Source organism: Mustela erminea, chromosome 5, assembly GCF_009829155.1.
Source record: "Mustela erminea isolate mMusErm1 chromosome 5, mMusErm1.Pri, whole genome shotgun sequence".
NCBI lineage: Eukaryota > Metazoa > Chordata > Mammalia > Carnivora > Mustelidae > Mustela > Mustela erminea.
In genome coordinates this window covers 99,426,568-99,451,158 of record NC_045618.1, presented here as the reverse complement: position 1 = coordinate 99,451,158, position 24,591 = coordinate 99,426,568, and the positions used below count along the sequence as shown (strand labels likewise).

The 24,591-nt window shown below is 36.2% G+C and overlaps 1 protein-coding gene across 2 annotated transcripts in view; it reads right to left on the bottom strand.

The window, feature by feature from the left end:
- The window catches only part of ATL1 (atlastin GTPase 1), a 67,176-nt gene that overhangs the window by 21,318 nt on the left and 21,267 nt on the right, over window positions 1-24,591 (bottom strand). For both annotated transcript variants that reach the window (XM_032344185.1, XM_032344186.1), the window contains exons 2-6: window positions 16,353-16,600; window positions 14,248-14,382; window positions 13,685-13,789; window positions 11,662-11,712; window positions 9,482-9,538 (exon numbers count right to left, since the gene is read on the bottom strand). In XM_032344185.1, the coding sequence (XP_032200076.1) occupies window positions 9,482-9,538; window positions 11,662-11,712; window positions 13,685-13,789; window positions 14,248-14,382; window positions 16,353-16,600 (596 nt within the window). The remainder of the gene's footprint in view (window positions 1-9,481; window positions 9,539-11,661; window positions 11,713-13,684; window positions 13,790-14,247; window positions 14,383-16,352; window positions 16,601-24,591) is intronic.

The following is a 24,591-nucleotide window of genomic DNA, read 5'->3' as shown; positions in this document are numbered from 1 at the left end:
ACAAACGTTGTTGTTGTATTCCACAGCAACAAAAATTTTAAAACTGACATCAGGGGCACCTGGGTGGCTCAGAGGGTTAGCCTCTGCCTTCAGCTCAGGTCATGATCCCAGAGTGCTGGGATCGAGCCCTGCATCGGGCTCTCTGCTCAGCAGGGAGCCTACTTCCTCCTCTCTCTCTCTCTGCCTGCCTCTCTGCGTACTTGTGATCTCTCTCTCTGTCCAAGAAATAAAAAAAATCTTAAAAAAAAAAAAAAACCTGACATCAACCTGTTCTTGCCTCTGTAAACCATGTAACTTCAAAACAAATTCCTAAACCCTACATATAATTGTTAGTTTGCTCTGCTCAGCAAGGCTAAGACTCACCAACATATCTCTTATACTTAATAAAGCAATAAATTCAGCTTTGGTTTTTGTATCAGATTTTGAGTGGCGGTCTCATCCTTTGACAGTTCTGGATGCCCCTCATTTGGCAGCAGTCCCTTTGACCCTCAGACTAACAGGTGAATTCTTCTTGTCCCTTGTTCCAAAATTCCATTTGTCCTTCAAATTTACTTCCAGGTGAATGTCTCAACAATTATCTGATTTAAGTTCTGATTTGTTTCATTGAGCTCTTGTCACTGATTCATTTATCCTAGGGTTTTTGTTATAAAGACCCAATAGGTCTTCATATAAGGTCATTGGTTTTTAAGTCTTTGTATAGGGCAATTCAACCTTTAGTTTTGAAAGAGTACTCATTTGATAAGTAATTAGACCCAATTTTTGTATAAGGTTATTAGAACTTCGGGTTTGGAGGTATACCATTCAGTAAATATTTTTGCTATTATCTCTTTATGCTTTTGCTCCTTGCTTTGCTTTCATTTGCTTGGTAATTCATATAAAGTCTTGCCTCGTGTATTTTTTCTTTGTCTTGAATTGTTTCATGTCACTGAATATATGGGGAAGTGGTCCAGAAAGAACAGATAGATGCATAAACTTAGTAAATCTCCAGACCAATCAAGATGCCCCAAAGACTAATGATTGGAGGTCTGTTAAACTGGCAGCAAATTTACACAAAACTCATTAGTCAAACTTAGCCTTGGGAGCCCTACAAAACTTTTAAGGGGACACTCAGTCTTGTCAATCTGTGAGTCACTGTGTTTAGTCCAGAACACAGGATCAATGACTATTAGATTATTGATTATACAGCACTATCCTGACCTCTGCTGGCCTAAGGAACCAAGTTGCTTTTCAAAGCACACACTTTTGACCAAATTTTGCAGGCTTGTATATATCAAAGCTGGACCCTCCTCCCAGAAAAATGCTTGGTTTCTATTTGTATGGCACTATAATCCTAGCTATTGCACTTAGAAGAATAAATGAACTTTTCAAAAAAATTCAGAGTGACAGTGGTCATTATGGTGATCTTTGTACAATGTCAAAATAAATAACTAATACAGTTAAGGGGAGCTCTATAAAAATTAAGAGATAAAAATAAAATATCAAACACTCATTAGTTAGCCTCTTTAATTAGTAAACTGAGACCTCAAAACAAAAGTTGACTCCAATTTGATTCTCTTACCTCCTTGTACCTCTTTCAGTTTTCTCTTCACTTTATCCCTTCAATCCCTCCTGCTCCTTCCCCTGACCTCCTGAATGATTTCTGCAGGACTTTTTGCAGAAAGGGACTGGCCACGTTCTCCCAAACAACATCAAACTGCTAGACCAGAAGGCACTATAGAAGTTGAATTTAAACTCTGATCTAGAGTTGAGTTTCAAGAAATTTCTCTAACCCAAGAAGACAGAAATTTGTTGCATAATTCAGGATTTGTTAACTATTTACTGACCTGAACTATTAGTCCTTTCCAACTAGTTTACTTAATTGTTATCCCTCAGATAGAGAAAAAAAATTATTAAAATCAATAGGGTAAAAAAAGACCAAGAGAACATTCAAACAACCCAGCTCTTCAAAATAATAATAACAACAACAACAACAACAACCATGAAAAATTAAAACATTTAATAGCCTTTAGAGGGCAAGAAAAATAGACAAACCATCATATGAGGCCATTTCAGAAGACTTTCTCTTAGAGAATAATTGGTCAAAGATTCAAAATTGTAAACAAAATAAAGATCAATCATAGGAAACATTACAAATAGACTTCAGGAAATTTTCAAACAATCCTCTGGGTATCTAAATAGCTAAAGTAAAAACCTTGTCTTCTCTTTTCTAATGGGCTCAAGCATAAAATACAGGAATCAGAAAAAAAAAAAAAAGCTTGAATGAGAAATCGTCAATTTAAAAATCTCCAATATATAGCTGACTTTTCAGAGGGCCTTGAATAGTTAAAAAAGTAGAAATCAAAACAAATTTATGGTCCTCCAGATAAAAAGAAGAACAAAATATCCTCTATTCTCTAAGAATCAGGACCCTATCCATAGGGACACCTATAAATACAGCAAGAAAAAATCCACTTGAAAAACCAACGTCCTTTATTGGCTAAAAATACCTACAGTGCGTATGACTCAAAAAGAGACTGCCTTCATCTCGGGTCATGATCCCAGGGTGCTAGAATTGAGTCCTACATTGGGCTCCTTGCTCAGTGGGAAGGTTTGCTTCTCCTTCTGCCTGCCACTCCCCTACTTGTGCGTTCTTCTCTCACAAATAAAATCTTTAAAAAGAGAGAGGAGACTGAAGAATCCCTTTGAACAAAAATCACAAAGGACATAAGCAGAAAAGTTGGAGAAGAATCTATGAGAGTCCAGATTAGTACCTTCCAAATTATATAAATCTTTCTTTTTTACATATATAAAAAAATGAGGCCAAAGCAGGTACTAAATTACAACATGCACACATCAGTGACTCATTGCCTTTTATGGCCAATCCCCTGAGCCAGTTAGCCAAGGCTTATCCTCTTGCCTCAGAGCAGTTGCATCCTTGTCTAACTACTCAAAGCATCTTCAGACTGTGTACTAGGTACCATATACAATCACTATGGCTACCTGAAAACATCTAACATTTTTCTGTTAGTCTTAACTAATGATACGTTAGTTTTGTATTACCACCCCACACTTTTTTTTTTTTAATTAAGTAGGCTCCACATTCAGTGGGGAGCCCAATGCAGGGCTTGAACTCATGACCCTAAGATCTCAAGACCTGAGCTGAGATCAAGAGTCAGATGCTTAACCAAATGAACCACCTCAGGTGCCCCTAACAACTCATACTTTCAATTCAGAAACTCTCTACCCTTATCCACTGAAAGAGAATTTCATGATTGTGTTTCTGCAGTTCAAGAAGGGGTCATGCCCAGTACAAATATTTTGGACCCTCTCACAACAATTTGTGACTTAATACTGTTTATGGATTTTATCTTAAAAATGTAAAGGGGTAATACTAGAATGAATATGTAATAGCTCTACCAGACCTTGAATCCAGGTCTTTCAATTTGAGTCCAATGGATTTACCTGTATGTGAACTATATACAATTCCAAATAGGTATATGACAGCATCATTAGTAAACAGTAATTGAACATCTGCTGTATGAAGTTCGGTGTACTCGACTAAAAAATGTAAACTACAAAATTCCTGTTCTTAAGGTATTTATAATTTAGTGAGATGAGATGTGCACATTCAAATCTAAGACTACAAGACACAGCTGAGGAAGAGGAAGAGGAAGCCTAGGATTAGGGGGAGGAAGAGAGGCACTGAAGGGTGGTGGAGTGCTGGGGTATTGAACCTGTGGCCGACCTATCAACATAGGTTGAAGAGCAGCTCTGTGACTAGGGACAAGTTCCTCAACTACGCTGTGCCTCAGTGTTTCCTTATCAGTTAAAAAAGAGAAAGAGTAAAAAAGGAACATTATTTATTTTTATATACCTACAGTGAGTGTCATTTGAATAACATAAGAAAAATACTTAGCACATTGCCTGGCACAAATAAATGCTCAATAAATTGTTCTTGTTATACAGGCCTTCTAGACGTTTCAGATACCTAAATATGGACATTGGGAAAATCCTGCTGTATACCACTGACCTGCTTCTACATGCCGGATCAATATTTATTCTTATTCTTACAGCTTTCAGATCAGCTAAATTACTCTCTCAGCAGAACATAGGATAAGGTAGCTTTCTCAGACAGCTGTCCTTTTTCTCAGCCCTACCATCCTATCTTCTCCTTTAATTTACAGCCTGACCAGGCAAACAGCCTTTCATTTTTCTCAGTGAAGTCCCATATTTCATGGTAGGGCTAGGTGGTTACAGTCATCATAGATATTTGACCAAAATCATTTTGCTTTAAAGTGGCTGAAATCACTATGAAAGAACTATTTTATAGATGAACATTTTTAAATCATCGGAACAAAGGGTGCTTAAGTGTAAGTAACTAAACGATAGTAAAATAATTCCCAATTTTCCACATGTAGGCCCAATCTGAATGAGAAATTGTGAGAAACAGTAGGTTTGTCCTAATACAACAATACATTATTATATGCCTCCTCTACATTATTTTCCACCAATTTCAGTTTAACCATAACGCTGGCATGGACTAATCTGCTCACTAATAATTACATCTCTACCAAAAGAAACATGAAAAGTTGAGTTTCATTTTATCTCACAAAGAGGATTCTAATCTGTTTCCCCTCTAGCTTTACTGAAATGTAATTGACATACAACACTGTGTATGTTTAAGGTCTATAACATGATAATGTGACATAGATATATATTGTGAAATGATTACCACAATAGGTTAGCTAACATATCCGTCACCTCACATACTTATCATTTGTGGGTGTGGGTGTGGTGAGTCAAATCTATTTCTAAGACCTAGGTGCTGGAGGGCCTTTAAGCATATGAAAATGGTTCATAAAAATGCTATGGGAGAAAATTGGGATGAATTAACTAATCCAGAAGGTGAAGTACTTATCACTAAGGAGGTGGAAGAGCAGAGAATAAAGGTAAGTAGACCTAAAACATGTGCTGAGGACAAAATAAAGCTTCTAAGAGAAGAGAATTAAAGTTTGTGTGCAGGAATGTTTTTTAGGGTTTAATCCTTCTTATCTTCCTATTGCAGGTAAACCTTAAGTCACTAAGCCCTTGTACATACAAATGTACATAGAAATGGCATCCCATTTCTCTGCTCCCAGAAGCTCCCCTCCCATAGTTGCCCTCTGCCAGGGTGTGCCCACTGGCCAATTCAGTCCTCAAGTGTTAGGTCTTGTGATGATGGGTTCTACTTCCTGCATGTGCTAAATACTGGAGAGCTGGTTCTTATGGGCTCACAAGGAGCAGTTGCTAAAGTCGGAGGAATTTCACGAGTCAGTTGACATCACGTGGGCAGCTTGATATCAGTCATGGTAAAAGTATTTGTACCTCAGAAATCAGTAAATGCTTTGAATCAGAACCCTCCTCCCTCCTTGCCAGCCAGTTGTAAACATTTATCAGCACACCACTGGCTAAACTTTACACTTCAATACTGCTTTAAAACTGAATTCACTTCTCAACAGTTCAAAAAATATTTTACCAGAAGGCGAGAAAAAAAAAAAATGAAAAAGAAAAAAATTAAATTAACGGCTCTTTTAGTTCTCTTCTTAGAAACAATTTTATTATTATATTTATTTTTATTGTGTTATGTTAGTCACCATATAGTAGTACATCACTGGTTTTTGATGTAGCGTTCCATGATTCATTGTTTGCATATAACACCCAGTGCTCCATGCAATCTGTGCCCTCCATAAAAACAATTTAAAAATACAACAGATATTTTGTTTGTTTGATATAAATTGGCTTTGATTGATGAATCAAATTAATCTGTTAATTAGCGATTCACTTCATTTGCTAATTGCCTTTACCTTTTTTTGCCTGTGGTAGATCTTGTTCATTATTTACAATTTCACTGTTTCAGAGGTAAGAATTCTTCTATTTTAAACTTGTTAAATTTAGTTTTGAGTACAAATTATTATTTTTTAAATTTCATTACCTCCCATCTTAGTGTCTCAGGCAATGTTTAAAATTTATCCACACTTTTATCCAAATAAATCAAGCTGCTCCCTTCTGAGACAGAGGAAAAGGTTGGAAGTGGTGACCTCTAAAAATAGCTTGATGAATTAATTGAACTTCGTTTTAAAAGCTATATTTGAACTTTTTCTCTTGAGATTTTTTCTAATTTAAATGTGAATTATTTTGCAGGTAGTAAATTCTTTAACATTGGTCTTAATGATGTTTTAAAAAACGTGGGGGTGCCTGGGTGGCTCACTCGTTAAGCGTCTGCCTTTGGTTCAGGTCACGATCCCAGGGTCCTGGGATGGAGCCCTGCATTGAGCCCTGCATGGGGTTCCCTGCTCAGCAGGGAGCCTGCTTCTCCCTCTCTCACTCCCCCTGCTTGTGTTCCCTCTCTCCACTCTCTCTCTCTGTCAAATAAATAAATAAAGTCTTTTAAAAATTCAATAAATAAAACATGTGGATTATTTGGTGATATCTTAAACATTCTGAGATCTGAATACATTAGCATATTATCTTTTAATTTCATGATGTGTAGTATTTTTTGTTTTTTTTATTTGGTTGCTTGCATTTTAAATATTACTAAATATCTTTGGAAGCCACTTTTGCTGCTTAATGACATTCACATTTCAATTTCAGATACTTTGATTTACAAGTGCCAACTTGTTTAGGAGTCATTGTTGACTCCTCATTCAATCAAAAATTTTTTCATTGACATTTCAAAATGCCACCAGTTTGCCAACAAATGATAATCTTCTAAAGTTTTTTTTCCTATTGTTTGTTCTCAATTCTTTTTTTTTTTTTTTTGACCAAAAGCGGTACCTCTCCCTGTGTCTCCCTCCCCGCCTCTCTCTTTCTCTCTCTCTCTCTAATCAAAGCATAGGTTACTCGCTTTTCATATTAATGTATCTGGCAAAGTGTAAGAGGCAGTAACTTTTGCTGGTAAGATTTAAAAATTCTTTCTAGAATTTACAACAGAGTTCCCAGTCAATCCCAATGGATCTGGAGAGTAACAAGTTTAGAGAAGAGAAAAATCAAAGCTAATAGCCCAATTACTATATAATACTTCAACTTTCAACCTGACTAATTATTATCTTTTAAAGGTAACAATCTCGGGGCCCCTGTGTGGCTCTGTTGGTTAAGTGGCTGCCTTGGGCCCAGGTCATGATCTGAGGGGCTGGGACCAAGCCCCCGAATAGGGCTCCCTGTTCAGCAGAGAGCCTGCTTTCTCTCTCTCCCTCTGCTGCTCGCCCTGCTTGTGCTCTCCTCTCTCTGTCAAATAAATAAATAAAACCTTTAGAAAAAATAAAGGTAACAGAGTCTAATAGGTATTGTAAGCCCACAAGAAGATTGTAAGCAGGGACTGGTTTTATTCTACTTGGACTCTTCTTTCCACCCCCTTCCCTAGACCTCAGGGAAAGACCAACATTCCTTCACTGAAAGCACACCATCATCTCTCCATGCAAAGGCCCCTTTCTTGCTTTATCCTATGTTTCCAGATCCCCACTTCCATTCAACTGTCTGCTCTCAAACAAACTTACTCTAGTGTGTGTTATTTTTGTGTATGTAGAGCATTCTAAGTAATCATAACTAATACTGTGTTACAAATCTCAAACTTCGTTCTTACTTAATTTGTATGATTTTAACACTCTATTCATGCTTACTCCATAACAATGGGTTCACTGCCTTTGGATGTTGCAAAATATTCCAGAATGTTCTTTTCACCTATGTTGCTATCCACTCCCTGCTACTACTACTCTATCAGTGCTGCACTGGTTGTCCTTATACATTTCCCCGGCTTCACAGAATAACTCCTCCAATCTGCACCTTCACCAACAGGGCCCAAGTGCTCCTCTTTACACAAATCCTAGTTATCATTTGGTATTATCCCCATGTTCAACTTTTTGCCTATGAGTGTAAAATGGTATCTTATTGTTTTAATTTTTTTTAAAAAAATTTAAATTTAATTAAATTTATTTATTTATTTGACAGACAGAGATCACAAGTAGGCAGAGAGGCAGGCAGAGAGAGAGAGGAGGAAGCAGGTTCTCCGCAGAACAGAGAGCCCAATGTGGGGCTCAATCCCAGGACCCTGGGATCATGACCTGAGCCGAAGGCAGAGGCTTTAACCCACTGAGCCACCCAGGCACCCCTACTGTTTTAATTTTTAATCTGATTATCAATGAGACTTGACATCCTTTCAAAAAGCATTAGCCATTCAGGTTTCCTTTCTGTGAATTGTCTTTATGTCCTTTTCCTATTTTCTCTTAATGCAGTTTAACATTTTTGAATGGTTTTGTTTTAAGACTTTATTTTCCTAGGGGAGTTCTAGGTTTACAATAAAACTGAAATGATGGTACAGAGATCTGCCATATACCACCTGCCCCTACACATGCTTAGCCTCCTCCATTCTCAACGTCACTTACCAGAACAGTTATAAGACACAGCAAAAGCAAATGAGTACCAGACACAGGATACTGGGTGTGGGCAAGCTCTTCAGAGGTGCTTTTTCTCCTTCCATCCCTTCCTTCCTCCCTTCCATGTTTTATTTAGTCTAAGACTTAGCTTGAGCCCCTCTGATAAGCCTATGCTGAAGCCATCGTGCTTCAGGTGAGCAGTCATTGGTGTTTAAATCTGTACCTCCTCCAGGTTTTTAAGGCTCTTTGACTTCATTATAATCTCCTGGTTCTTGATCTATAAAGAAGGCTGGAGCAAAGGGGGCATTAGTCGCAAAATAACCTGCTTATACCACTCACTACAAGCTCAGATATTGCCCTGACATTATCCTGCTGTTCCAAGCAGAGTCTGAGCTTGTTGCTATTCTGACCCCCAGTGCAACCCCAAGTGTTGTTCACACAGGTCAATGTATAAGAAAGAAAAAAGTGGGGTGCCTAGCTGGCTCAGTCGGAGGAGCACGGGATTCTGTTGGGGTCACAAGTTTGAGTCCCACATGGGGTACAGAGATTACTTAAATAAATAAAACAGAAAGAAAGAGAGAGAGAGAGAAAGGAAGAAAGAATGGAAGAAGGAAAGAGAGAGAGAGATAGAAAGAAGGAAAAGGAAGGAAGAAAGAAAAAAACACCTTAAAAAAACTCGCCCCCACCCAGTATCCTGTCTCTGGTACTCATTTAGCTTTTGCTGCATCTTGTAACCCCTTCTATTTTCCCAGGAATCTTGTTTGTTTTTAACTTTAATGCTTGACAAATTCATCAATTTTTTAAATTTTTTGTTTTTGTGACATCTCTAGGGTTGGATTTAGGGGAGAACAGATGATACTCTTGTAGAAACCAAAATATCTAGTTCATCTTTTCATCTTCCCATTTAAAAAAAAAAGTTTGTTAATTTTTTATTTCCTTATTTTAATCTCCTACTTGGCATCAAATAGCATTAACAAAGTTATCAAAGTATGAAATAAAAAAGGAAGAAATGTGACCCTCCCAATTAATTAATATACATTTATGCTCTTCAGAAAATTTAATAAGAATTTACCATCATTTTACACTCCACTCACCTGAAATGGTTTCAGGAATATTTCCTCCATTGCCAGTCTGCCATACTCAGTGAAAAGCTAGACGGAAAATCACACACACACACAAACACCACAGAGAAAAACTTCAGTATCAGCAAAGTTCTACTTCTGTGCTTTCTTCCACTCTTTTTTCTCCCTCACTGAGACATAATACTCTACTATTAAGGTTACAATAGTCATTTTAAGGAACTAAGTATTAGGTAAAGCAGAACTACAGAAATTTTTAAATTTAAATTCAATTAATTAACATATAATGTATTATTAGTTTCAGAGGTAGAGGTCAGTGATTCATCAGTCTTATATAACACCCAGTACTCATTATATCACGTGCCCTCCTCAATGGCCATTACCCAGTCACCCCATACCCCCACCACTAACAGAACTATGGTAATTTTTAAATAAAAAATTAAGGACATAAAGTACATGTTAAAAATAAAGTTTCCACTTCAGGCTAATACCTTTATATCAAGATGTAGGACAGTTTTTTATAGGAGGATGGGGCAGAAAGTAACAGGGTAAATAACCTTTCAAAGCAGAACTTGCACAGATCAGACCAGAGAGCCATAAACTATGTTGGACAGATTTACAGAAGTTGTTGCCTGAGGAAATTTAATGGCACCATGGACTGCATTACTACATGTGCATAAAGGCACATGGCTTAAAAATATAATCAGATATACCACATTCTCTCCTTTCCAATTGCTCCCAGTTGAGAGGAACCATATCAGTTTTTGTGTTGCCAGAAATGTAAGGTTTTAGAGAACAAAGACCTGAGGGGGTGACTGTGATTAGACCTCTGATGACCATTTCATCCAGCCCAGCCCAGTGGGTTTCCCCAGCTGGTTAGTCTTCATTCACAAGAATAACAAGCCACGGCAGTTTCTCAGAGCTGGGGCGGAACTGATACAGAGGACTCCCACCCCTTGCCCATTTAGGATAGCTCCCACAGCACCACCCTGCCTCTCTTGCAGAAGGATCTAGGAAGCCAAGGGTAATTACTAATTATCTGATTAGAGTGATTCAATGAAAGTCTGGAATATCATAGCTAAAAGGCAGCTGGTCCAGAGATTAGACACTCACATTAGAATGATCTACTAATGTAACTGGAATTCACAATCTTTTCTGAGGAGGCTGAGGTGTTGTCATTTACAGGAAAAATTTTAAATGCTCTCAGAAAAAGATGACTTACTCAATATCAAAATCCAAAATCAGCCTTCTTAAGAAATCCCTAAGCTGGTATTGAACACTGTCATACCATTAGCTTGGAAAATAATTAGCTAGGTTATGACACAGGCCTAAAGCATAAATCATACTTATCATAAGAAACAATTATTCAGCATATGGCCTATTTGTCATAAATGTAATGTGATATACTAGAAATGTATTTGGGAATAGTGCTGGATATGAACTCCCAAATGTGATTTTCAACATCACAGGTTACCCTGCTTTATTATCCTTTGTTGTCTATTAAATTTGTACATGGCCCTTATTGCCAAGACAGAATATATATTTAAAGCAAAATTTTCTATAAAATATGCAGAGGGAAAATGTCAGAGAAACAATAGGTTTTGCTCTGTAACCATATAACATGCACTGAAAGACAGCAGAGAGCTGTGAACTACCTTAAGGAAATATCTCATCTTTTACTGATTTGAGATTTAAATGCTGCTCGAGAGTGGAAGGAGCACTGAGCCCATGAGATACCCAGATCTCTAGTCCCACTCTATCACTAATTAGCCACATGAGTTTAGGCAAATCATTTACTATTTTCAGCCAAATTACCTCATCTGTAAAATATGGGGGATAAATGTACTTTTTACCTCCATGAGTTATTTATTTTATAACTGGGTCATCTACACATTTTGGGTCATTTTTAAATCAAGGAGTCTTTTCTCTAATCTGCCATATATAGTCACATATATAGGGCCAACAGCAAGTAGCTTTAGAGTAACAAAGAAATTTGAAAACTGAATTAGAAAGAACATAACCATACGAGGCTGAAACAAGAAACCTGGAAATAGGACAACTTCTATTTGCTTATGTTTCTAAATATTTCTGAATTCAGTTTTCCAAGTAGAATAAGGCCCAACAAAATCTATATATCCTCAAAAGATGACCAGATATGTTAAAAAAAAAAAAAAAAAGAGTATACATATTGTTACCTGGAGGTGCTGAAGATCATCCTCCTGGACATTCTGGGATAAGTTATATACCTTAAAAAATAAAGTTAAAATGAGAAAATAATTAGCATCCTCCAAAGGACTTACTTTGTCATTTTTTATTTTTATAAATATCAATGTTCACAAAATCAAACTCTCTGAAGTGTATTCTTATATAATGGTATTTATAAGACCTTGAGAAAGTAATAAAGCTTGAAAGACAATAGACAAAGTACAATGATCATAAAATTGTTCTAGAAATATCAAAGCTACCTCTCTGGGGACTAAGCAGTCAATAAAATAATCATTCTTACAAGCATACTAGAATAAAAGCAATCTAGATCTGAATAACCCATACATAAAATTTTGCCTTAAAAATTATGTTGACCTTTTCACAATTAATTAATTTAGTTAAGCCTAATGGATAGTTCTCTCATACTGAAGTTAGGTTTCAAATATAAGGCTCATATTTTTATACATATGCATTACTGCTTCATGAATTCATGAACAGATCACAGCACTAAGATGACATTCTTTATTTTTTTGAGGGCTAACTTCAAAAAAGCTAAGGATGCTTATATGTTTATGTATTGACAAAAAGAACATACTTTGTGTACTTATTTAAATAACAGATTATTTCTAATTAATAAAAAGTCATTACTAGGGACTTAGATTTTTCAGTGAAAACATTCAATGTCTTCAGATAAAATATAAATAATAAATATTAAAAAGGCAAAGTCAATCCTATTTTAATAGGCTTGCTTATACTGCTGATTATGAAGAAATCTTTCTCTGCTCACTTATAATTCCAGCCTTGACTTATTTATCCCAACCACTTTGCCTTCCCTACCTTTTAAACTATCTCACCTCTCTTTAACCATCTGTTTCTTGGCCACTATTTCTTCCTGCTCTTTCTAATGAATAGAAAATATCTAAAAACTCTCTTAAAATCTTTCATGTTCTAAGTTCTATGACTAGAGTAAAACTCTCCAAGGACTTGCAGGACAATCTGTAAAGCCTACAATAACCTCAAAAGCAATACTTTAAAAAGACAAAGAAAGAAAAAAGGAAGGGAAGATAAAAAAAATTTTTTTAAAGATTTTATGTATTTATTTATTTGGCACAGGAGCAGAGGGACAGGCAGAGGAAGAGGGAGAGAAAGAATCCCAAGCAGACCCTGCACTAAGCATAGAGCCCAACACGGGGCTTGATGTCAGGACCCTGAGATCATAACCTGAGCCAAAATCAAGACGGGGAGGCTCAACTGACTGAGTCACCCAGTACCACAAAGATAAAAATTTTTGTAAGACATTTACTTATCTAAATGTATAATAAGTGTTTTAAAAATTTGGGCTAGCATCTAAAAACAAAAACAAAACTAAAAAACCCCACCTGGGTAGCTTAGTTGGTTAAGCATCTGACCCTTGATTTTGCCTCAGGTCATGAGCTCAGAGTCCTGAGACTGAGCCTCGCATCAGGCTCCACACTGGTGGACACTACTTGGGATTCTTTCTTTCCCTCTTCCCCTGCCTTCCCCTCCTAAGCAACCCCCGCTCCCACATCACATGCATGCACTCTCTCTCTCTCTAGAAAAGAAAAAAAACTGGGAAAGCATATGTTTTTATACTTAGAAATGTTTATACTGGCTATGTAAAAAAAATGCCTTTAAAATTCTTGTTTCAGTAAATGTAACTTACGATAGGTAGTTTCAATGTATCTATCTGCATACATTATAAAACTTAATATTATTGAGTTTATTGTAGGCTTTAAACAGGAAAAAATTATCAATAAGATAATACAAACTTTTCTGACTATAGACTGTTTGGAAATTGAACAGAAATTAGGTAACAGTAACCAAAACAATTCTACTCTTATAGAAATCCTAAGAACTTGTAAGCTAATTGAGGCAAATAACATATTACCATTTCTGTTGTTTGTCTTACTACCACATGTATGTAGGAACACATATATTCATAAATTTTGGTTAAAGAAACAGCCATCCAAATGGATTTATTTTATTCCATACCTGTATCGAGCTGATCATTGTGCTAAGTGCAAATACTGTGGCTGAATCTCTCAGAGTTGACTGACTATCAAAAGTTCCCTGAGTATCCATCAATAGCACTGCGACCTACAGGCAAGTAGAGAACGTCACTGATATTTTATAGAACAGGGGCAGTATTAGGGTTACTACAAATTTAACACCATAAGAACTAAAGCAAACCATTATCAATGAATACTTCAAAGGTAATTTTCTATATATGCCATGAGTGCCACAGAAACTAATAATATTAACTAGCTGAATACTATAATGATTAGTTTTTACTGATAATCCGACATAACAGAAACAGTACTGAAACAAAGTATAGACATTAGTTTGCTGATCTGCTGTTCTATTGTCCCTGTGATTTTGCCACCTTGATCAATAGAAAGGAAAAGATGAATGCGCAATAGGATGTTACCCACTTCCCTTTAAATTTTCATGTCAAATAGCCAAAATTGGATCTCAAAAGATCATTTTTGAGGATCCTGGAAAGTGATAACTCTTGCAAGTGAAACTCAATTTTCTTTACGAAGTTTGCATCATACCTTCTTGCCATCAGGTTTATTGATAAGGAAGATTTCACTCCATATTTGGATTCCTGTGGTCTCCCGTTCAGACCCACCTCTCCATGAAAAACCAGTCAGTGGTTCATTGTAATCTCCAACCCAGTCGACTGATTCCTATAAATTAAAAAAGTCTGTGATATGGAACTGGATATGTGGTATCGTTTTTTTGACACATCAATTCTGGTTCATATCTCTCTCCAACTATAGTCAAAAGGAAACCATATATTCACATCTACTGTATGATTCAATTACTCTATCTAAGATATTTTTACAGAGAAGCACTATCTGCTACATTTTATTTTAGGTTCTGGGAATACAAAGATATCATTCCAGACCAGAGAAAGCTCACAACCTTAAAAAAAAAGAAAGAAAGAAAGAAAGAAAAGACAGGCAGACATGCTAACAAACCAGTATGTTGCCATGTATATTAGGCATTAGGCATAAATAAAAGCATAGGAAAAGAAATAACTAACTCTTGGTCACGTAAGACTTAATAGAGAGGTGGTGTTTGTGCTAAAATTTGAAGGATGCTTGGGAATTTCCCAGGAGAGCAAACCTGGGAAGGGCGTTCTAGAAACAAAGATATAAAGATAGGTGAGAGGATATTATGTCAGGATATACACAGTCATAATACATACAAACGCTTTGGTATTGGGGAAAGAGGGAGTGAACAGCAAGAGGAGAGAAACCTAGTAGTGTTGCAGAAAAACAAAAACATAAGAAATCTGTTACACTTTAATCTGGCAAGTGCTCTTTAACACAAGCAACATGACAAGTGTTATTGAGCATTTAATTTTAATGCTTATTTCACAGTTAAAACTATGAATATGCCTAAAACTGTATAATCCCAAAGAATGGAGACTAATTTTGTTCACTTAATTTTCCCAACCGTGTTAAGTAGCATACTAACATTGATATGCTAGAAACAGAGAATGCCAAGAGTTCTGTTTGGTTTCAAAGCCTAAAATATTTTGGCAGTTCTAGTCTTGATTTGTTTGAACTGAAGCTAGAGATAGAAAATATTGAAGTTAACTTTACAAAACTATTCAAAAATACTCTAACTTGAAAGAGCAATCCCAAATAAATAATTATGGTATAAATACATAACACAAAGTTTCTTTGGGTAGTGTGTCCATTCTGCCTCCACATCCATATTCGCAACTGAATTGCTATGGGTAAAAGGGTAGAAAATATATTGGGATGCTCTCCATTCCAACCTTCTGTTCCTTGACTCTGTTATCTTCCTGCTTTTGGTTCATCCTAGATCCCTTAAAGACTCAGTTCTGTGCCACATTGTTGTCTCAAATGTTATGACACTGTTGGTTGCCTTTGGGGGTGGGGTATGATAAGAATCAAGTGGAAAAAGATAGGAAAGAATTTTCTGGGGTAACAGCAAGATATACTTGCTAGAAGCTGGGCCCATGTAGGCATATAAAATTTCAAAAAATAATAAGCAAATGTACACCTAAGATTTGTGCATGTAACTGTAATGTAAATTTTACAACAAAAGAAACCAACTAAGCATGGAAATAAATGATAATGATACAGATTGAAATATCTGTGAGGAAGTGTGCCAAAGTCAGCAATTTGCTTTGAAATGAATTTAAAAAATCAGATGCAGTGATGGGTGTAAAGAGAGAACAGTAGCTGGAGACACAGGTGATAAAGCAAGAATATGAATGATAATGGTAAAATCTAGGCAGCAGATACCTAGGTCTTCACTGTAAAATTCTTTTAACTTTGCTGTATGCTTGAAATTTGTCATAATAAATGTTGGGGAGAAAATGATTATAATAAAAAAGTTAGGATAAAAGTTATTTGATACATTTTAAACACTCTAACATGTAAAGTTTATAATCCTATCACTATGATGCATCTCATTCTAAAAGAATAAAAAAAATAAGTTCTATTCCAAGGGAAATGTGGGAAAGTGGTCCATGGAGTTTAGTGTCCAGAGCACTGAAGCTGGAACGGCTCTAGCACAGTGTATGTGAAAACGGAAGTGGGAATCCTGAGACTACTAAATAAAAACACAAAGTGACACAAACACAGAAACAAGAAAACTGTAAAGCATTTTTATGTACCTGGTTGTACATGTATCTCAACATGAAGTCCATCAGGAATGATTTTCCTTTTCTAAATGCTCCAGCAACAGATACAGCAACAACCTCCTTGTCCCTGACAGCCTCCGAGAGAAGGATCCGATTTAGTGCAGTTTCATCTAACTCAAAGGAATGGTCATCTTTGACGATAAGGACTTGCACTGGTCCTGCCTTCTTCACCGGCTCCTCCTCCTCTGAGCTCCATTCATATGTCTTTTCTGAAAACCCGCCTGTTGAATAAAATAGCAGTTTATTCAGCTAATCATCTCAAAACACCAAGAAATGTACTGATACCTCTCAATTTTCAAATATCTGAAACAGGGGCACACTGGAATGAAAGATGCTCATTTTAATGACATATATGAATGTCATTAAATGTCTCAGAAAGATTTATGTCTCAGAAAGACTTATAGCTCATCTTTCTGATTATGTGACCAAATCAAAGAGAATTTTATTCTTAAGAATACTCCAAGGCAAAGATCTGTTTGCAGAGTGAGAAAGGAAATCAAAGAAAGGATTTTACTTATGGAGCACAGGAATAAAATGACTTATCCCCTAGAAATAAGTTAAATTATTCACATAAAGGATCCTTGCAACATTTTAAAAAACTGAACATACATAGGAGGAAATACATACAGGGACTCATCACGTATTTTTGAAATTGGAATAAGTTTCTAAGCACCCAGTTTTCAGCTCCCTTCATTACATGCATCCTATCTACAAAATCCTAGGTTCTTAACTGTCTAAGACTATAACTCATAGCAATGGAATTTACAGATACTTAAATTGGATAGGGCCAGATTACAGACAACCTTCAAATTCATAGCAAAGGGGTCTAGACATAATTCGATTTAAAGAAAAATTTATTTGGTGTGAAGATCTGAAACAAAAGCTGTGTGACCCTGGGAAATTACTAAATCTCCCAACTCTTCATCTATAAAATGTAAACTACTAGTAGTACCTATTAATCGGATTGTTGTAAAGATTAAGGGAGCTACGACATGTAAAGTGCTGAGATCATTGCTTGGCACATAGTAAACTCATAAATGTTAATCACCACCATCATCATCACTACCTTGGGATTATAGATTGAACTAAGTATTCCTAGAAGAACTTTCTGCCTATTTTCAGAAATGTGGGTATGTGCGTGCATATGTATGTAAAGAATTATCATATATATGATAAAGGGTTAACATCCAAAATATATAAAGAATTGACACAACTAAATACAAAAAAACCCTTAAACAATCCAATTTAAAAATGGGCAGAGGATCTGAATAGAACTTTTTCTACAGAAGACATGCAAATGTCCAACAGACACATAACAAGATGCTCAACATCATTAAGCATCAAAAAATACAAATCAAAACCAAATACATATAACCTCATACCTGTTAGAATGGCCATTATCAAAAAGAGAAGGAACAAGTACTGGCTAGGACATAGAGAAAAAGGAATCCTTTTGCATTCCTCTGTAAATTGGTGAGAATATAAATTGGTAAGACCACTGTGGAAAACAGTATGGAAAAAATTAAAAATAAAATTACTACATGATGTAGCAATTCCACTTCTGGGTATTGATATGAAGAAAATGAAAGGACTAGCTCAAAAAGATGCGTGCACCCCTATGTTCATTATAGCATTACGTATAATACCTAAGATACAGAAACAGTCTAAGAACAACTGAAGTGTCCACTGATGAATGAAGGGATAAAGAAATTATTGTGTGTGTGTATGTACATATATGCATGCACACACACACACACACACATATACACAATGGACTATTACTCAGCCATAAAAAATAATGAAATCTTGCTCTTTGCGACAACATAGATGGACCTCAAGCACATTGTGCCAAACAGAGAAAGACAAATATGTATGGTTTCTTATATGGGGAATTAAAAACAAACAAACAAACAAACTTATAGGTACAGAGAACAGCCGCTGGTTGCCAGAATTGGGGTTCTGTGGGTAGAGAAATAGGTGAAGAGGGTCAAAAGGTAAAAACAAAAATAGAGACAAAGAAATTTTGTTCTCTTGTTAAGTCATTTTGAAACTGATGTTTAGTTTCTTCATATGTAAGAGGAAAAAAAGTTTTCCATTTAGTTGTCAGTTTTGACAGAGATCAACTTTTAGAATTAATCCTTAATATTTAAGAATTTTAGAACCCTAGACCCTGGCATTTGTGGTATATTACAAAATAACTTAAGTGTGTCAATGACACATTCTTCTATCTACTGCCTTTGTAATGTAACTTCGTAATGCCCTTCCACTTTGACTCTGGAGTCAGCCATGTGATTTGCTTTAGCAGACATGACACAGCAGAGAATTCTTAGACAAGGCCTTGTGTTTTCCATTTTGCTCTTTCACTTATGTCATTCACCCTGTGAATATTCCCAAACTAGTCTGCTGCAGGATGAGAGACACTAGGAGCAAAGGCAAACAGCCCAGTTCCCACCAAGCCCCATGGCAAACCAACCCCAAGCTATATGAGGGAGCTCAGCCAAGACCAACAGTTGCCTAACAACTATTTTAACACGTCTGATCAATAAACGCCTATTGTTCTATGCCCTTGAGGTTTTGTGGTTATTATGCAGCAAAACAGACAATAAACTACTGGTATAGCCTACAATCCCTTACTTTAGAAGGACAGTACAGTCCAGGAGTTAAAACACGGGCTCTGAGTATAGACATGAACAGACATTTCTGCAAAGAAGATATCCAGACGGCCAACAGACACATGAAAAAGTGCTCCATATCACTCAGCATCAGGGAAATACAAATCAAAACCACAATGAGATATCACCTCACACCAGTCAGAATGGCTAAAATTAACAAGTCAGGAAATGACAGATGCTGGCGAGGATGCAGAGAAAAGGGAACCCTCCTACACTGCTGGTGGGAATGCAAGCAGGTGCAGCCACTCTGGAAAACAGCATGGAGGTTCCTCAAAATGTTGAAAATAGAACTACCTTATGACCCAGCAATTGCACTACTGGGAATTTACCCTAAAGATACAAACGTAGTGATCTGAAGGGGCACGTGCACCCGAATGTTTATAGCAGCAATGTCCACAATAGCCAAACTATGGAAAGAACCTAGATGTCCATCAACAGATGAATGGATCAAGAAGATGTGGTATATATACACAATGGAATACTATGCAGCCATCAAAAGAAATGAAATCTTGCCATTTGCGATGACGTGGATGGAACTAGAGGGTATCATGCTTAGCGATATAAGTCAGTCAGAGAAAGACAACTATCATATGATCTCCCTGATATGAGAAAGTGGAGATGCAACATGGAGGGTTAAGGGGGTAGGAGAAGAATAAATGAAACAAGATGGGATTGGGAGGGAGACAAACCATAAGTGACTCTTAATCTCACAAAACAAACTGAGGGTTGCTGGAGGGAGGAGGGATTGGGAGAAGGGGGGTGGGGTTATGGACATTGGGGAGGGTATGTGCTATGGTGAATGCTGTGAAGTGTGTAAACCTGGAGATTCACAGACGTATACCCCGGGGGATAAAAACATATTATATGTTTATAAAAAATGAAAAAAAAAACACAGGCTCTGAAACCAGACTGCTGAGATTTGAATAAAGGCTTTCCCATTTCTTAGCTGAGTAACTCAGCAAGTTGTTTAACCTCTTTGTGTCTACCTCATAAGGTTGCTGTGAATTAATATATTCAGGTAACACTTAGAACAGTGGCTGGTACATCGTAAATGCTGTTAGTATTACTATGGATTTAGGAAATGAAAGCCAAAGATGTAACTGACCTTGCCAAGAAAAGGATATGGAATTTCTGTAGCAGGAAATCTATCATGGATGCTTTCTTGTGTTACTATTTATTTATTCCTTTTAATATTCCAGCAAGGTATTCATTATTATCTGTATTTTTGACACATGAGGAAATTAAGAATTGGGCAATGTAAATTTTCCAAAAGCATGCCTACTAGTAAGAGATAGATATGAGTTCACATAGTTAATAACTGTCGACCTGAGGTTAGATCCCAGGTATGTAAGCTTTCATCCCAGGCCTCTCTACTATAATATTCTGTCTCTTTAGGGAAATAAAATAACTCTTAGACACCACATAAATGGGCTCATTTGCTTTGTATCAAAAGAAGAGAAGGTCGAAACATACACCAATTAATTCTTCAGATCAGATATATGACCTAGCCTCAAATCAACTCTTTAGAGTATTAGTTTTGAATAAACTGGGCTCTTTTTAAAAAAAAAAAATTTATTTATTTATTTGACAGATCACAAGTAGGCAGAGAGGCAGGCAGAGAGAGAGGAGGAAGCAGGCTCTCTGCGGAGCAGAGAGCCGGATGCAGGGCTCGATTCCAGGACCCTGGGATCGTGACCTGAGCTGAAGGCAGAGGCTTAACCCATTGAGCCACCCAGGTGCCCCAAACTAGGCTCTTAAATAACCTTTCATTTAAATCTTTTAAAACATATTTAAATAGACATCCTCTCTTATGTTTGAAGGCATACCTTGGAGATATTGCAGATTCAGTTCCAGACCACCACCATAAAGCAAGTCATGAATTTTTGGTTTCCCAGTGCCTATACAAGTTACATTTATACAACATCATAGTCTATTAAGTGTGCAATAGCATTATGTCTAAAAGAAACAAAATATATACCTTAATTTAAAACTACTTTATTGCTAAAAAATGCTAATCATCATCTGAGTTTTTAGCAAATTGTAATCCTTTTGTTGGAAGATCTTGCCTCAGTGTTGATGGCTACTGACTGAGCAGGGTGATGGGTGCTGAAGTCTGGGATGACTGTGACAATTCCCTAAAATAAGACAACAATGAAGTTTGCTGAATTGACCAACTCTTCCTTTTGTGAATGGTTTCTCTATAGCATAGTTGTTGTTTGACAGCATTTTACCCACATAGAACTTATTTCAAATTGAAGTCAATTCTCTCAAACCCTCCGCAGCTTTACCAACTAAGTTTATGTCAGATTCTAAATCCTCTGTTGTCATTTCCAGTCTTCACAGCATCTTCACCAGGATTGATTCCACCTCAAGAAACCACTTTCTTTGCTCATCTGTAAGAAGCAACTCCTCACTCAACCAAGTTTTATCCTAAGGTTGCAGCAACTCAGTCCCATCTTCATGCTCCACTTCATGCTCCACTTCTATATCTCGCACTGTTTCCAACACATCTTCAGTTACTTCCCCCACTGAAGTCTTTCTGAACCCCTCACAGTCATCAAACTCAGAAGTCTGAAATATTGCAACAATTACTAAAATATGACACAGGCACAAAATGAGCAAATGCTGTTGGAAAAACAGCACACACACACACATACACAATGACTTTGTTTCTTTTTTTTTTTAATTTTTTTTTAATTTTTATATATTTATTTGACAGACAGAGATCACAAGTATGCAGGGAGGCAGGCAGAGAGAGAGGAGGAAACAGGCTTTCCGCGGAGCAGAGAGCCCAATGCGGGGCTCGATCCCAGGACCCTGGGATCATGACGTGAGCCGAAGGCAGAGGCTTTAACCCACTGAGCCACCCAGGCGCCCCAATGACTTTGTTTCTAATCTCTTGGTTCTGATCTATTAAATAATTTGTCTACATCAGCACCAATAGTATAATATCTTAAAACAGTTTTTTTCTGTAAGATTTTATTTATTTATTTGACAGAGAGAGAGAGCACAGAGCAGGGAGGGGCAGCAGGAGAGGGAGAAAGCGTCTCAAGCAGCACCTGTGCAGAGCTTGATCTCACAACCCTGAGATCACCACCTGAGATCACAGCCGGAGCCAAAAACCAAGAATTGGATGCCTAACCAACTGTGCCACCCAGATGCCCCTGAAATAGCTTTATAAAACGTCATTATGATCATATTCCTCTAATTATCACACCTTGGCAATTTTGACCCTTCCCATATAAATATTGGAATTAATAAGTTAGTTGAATTTGTGAAACTACATTAAATTTACAGATCGATTTGGAAAGAATCAATTTTGTTACACTGTCTTCCAACCCATAAACATGAGATATCTCTCTTCAATAAAGTTTTTATAATTTGGGGTGCTGAGGAAAGTAGGTTTTTTGGATTTATTGCTAGATACATTAGATTTTATTCCTAATTATACCTTGTTTCATTGTTGTGTTTTTAATTATGTTTTATAGCCATTGCTTGGATAAAGAAATATAACTGACTTTAATAGATCAGTCTCATATTGAAACTGCTATTCCCTATAAATTTAATTTTTAAAAATAATGAAGTGCTGTTTCTACCTTTTCAATATTTATGTATTTCTTTTCTCTTTCTTGTATTATTGGACATTCTATACAATGTTGAATAGCAGAGGGAATCCTCAACACAACTTCTGATTTTAGTGAGCATAACTTCCTGATTTTAATGGGACTGCTTCCAATATTTGAGTTCAGATTTCTTATAGTTTGGTGTGCGTTGGAAGATAACTTTATCTTATTAAGAAACTTCTCTACTGGTTTACTATGAGTTTTCAAAAATCATAAATGAAAATGAATTTTATCAAATATCTTTTCTGTATCTGTTGAGATGATCACCAGGTTTTCCACCACCACTCTGTTAATGTAGTGAATAATACAGCTTTACATTTTCTATTAAACCTAGTATTTTCAGGGTACAATATTTATATACTATTGATACATTTTGGTAAAATTTTGTTTAGGAAATGTGCATCTGTATTTACCAATGAATTGAGTCTATCATTTTCCTTTCTCATTTTTGTCTTTGGCTAGTTTAATACTCAGTTATACTAGCTTTATAAGAGGACTTAGCAATGTTTCCCTTTCTATCTTCAAAACGAGTTTGTAACAAAAAATTAGGGTGAACTGTTCTTTGAAATTTTGATAGATCTTGCTTTAAAACCATCTGAACCTGCTCTTTTCTTTGTGAGATGATTTTTAACTGTTATCTCAATTTTATTAATACTAAAGATACAATAGTAACATTAGTACTAATAAAGTTTTGTATTTCTTCAGAAATTTTTTGGTGCATTTTATCTTTCTAAGAATTTTTCTCCATTGTCTAAAATTTCAGACAAAATGTAGGCAAAGATGTAAAACATTTAGACAGTATAATTAGCCAGCCTGACCAAATTGCCATCTAATAATTACAAAATCATATAGTCTTTTAAAGTTCATATGGGATATTCACCAAATAGACCATGTACTGGTTCATATACCAATCTAAGCACATTTCAAATTTCTAAAATACTGCAAAAAGTATGTTCTCTGACAATAGAGAAATTAAACTAGAAGTATATATTTAGAAAATTCCTAAATATTTTGAAATTAAACAGTAAATTTCTAAATAACCTATAGATAAAAGAAAATATCATAATGGAAATTATAATATGTTGTAAACTAAATAATCTAATGAATCTGGTCCATTCATCAGCAACAATATACACTATCTTAATCAAACAGCTTTATGAAAAGCCATTACATGTAGTAGAGCAAGCCTGTCTCCTATATTCTAATTATTATCAGTTGGGGCAATTTTGACTCTTTCTATATAAATGTTAGAATCAGTAGGTTGGAGTGTAGTAGCTTATTTATACAGAAATAGTGAAAATATGATATAACAGAAACTTGCTTAGAAGAAATTTACAGCTTGAAATTTACAGTAGAAAAGATGTTTGAAAAAGCACAATATAAATTCATCTTAAGTGAGAAAAAGAATAACACTAAATTCAAAGAAAAGAAAAAGTAGGAATAAAGATGTCAGAAACCAATGAACTGGGAATAGAGATCAACAAGAATGATTTAATAATCTAAGACTAATAAAAGAAAATAAGAAAAAGTCACAAATCAACAATTTCAGATATGAAAAGGGGGTAAGGGAAATCACTACAGATCCTACAGATATTTAAAAGATAATATGTGGAGAATGACATCAGCATCATGGTGACATGAGTCCTTTCTTTTTTCTCTCCTCTCTGATTTACAAGTAATTGGACATCTGTAGATGTCCAAAAGAAGAAGAAGGAGGAGGAGGAGGAGAAAGAAAGAACAAAAGAACGAACAGGCCTTTCCACAGCTTACTAGGACACCCAAGAGATCCATCCATCTATGCACGGAAAAGTGGGTGGACTGGACTGCAGAGGAGGTTGCAGGGAGAGAGAAAAAGCCATGGAGCCCAGGGCTGTAGAGCCTCCAGCATCAAGTGCAGTAGCTGGGACCAAGTACAAG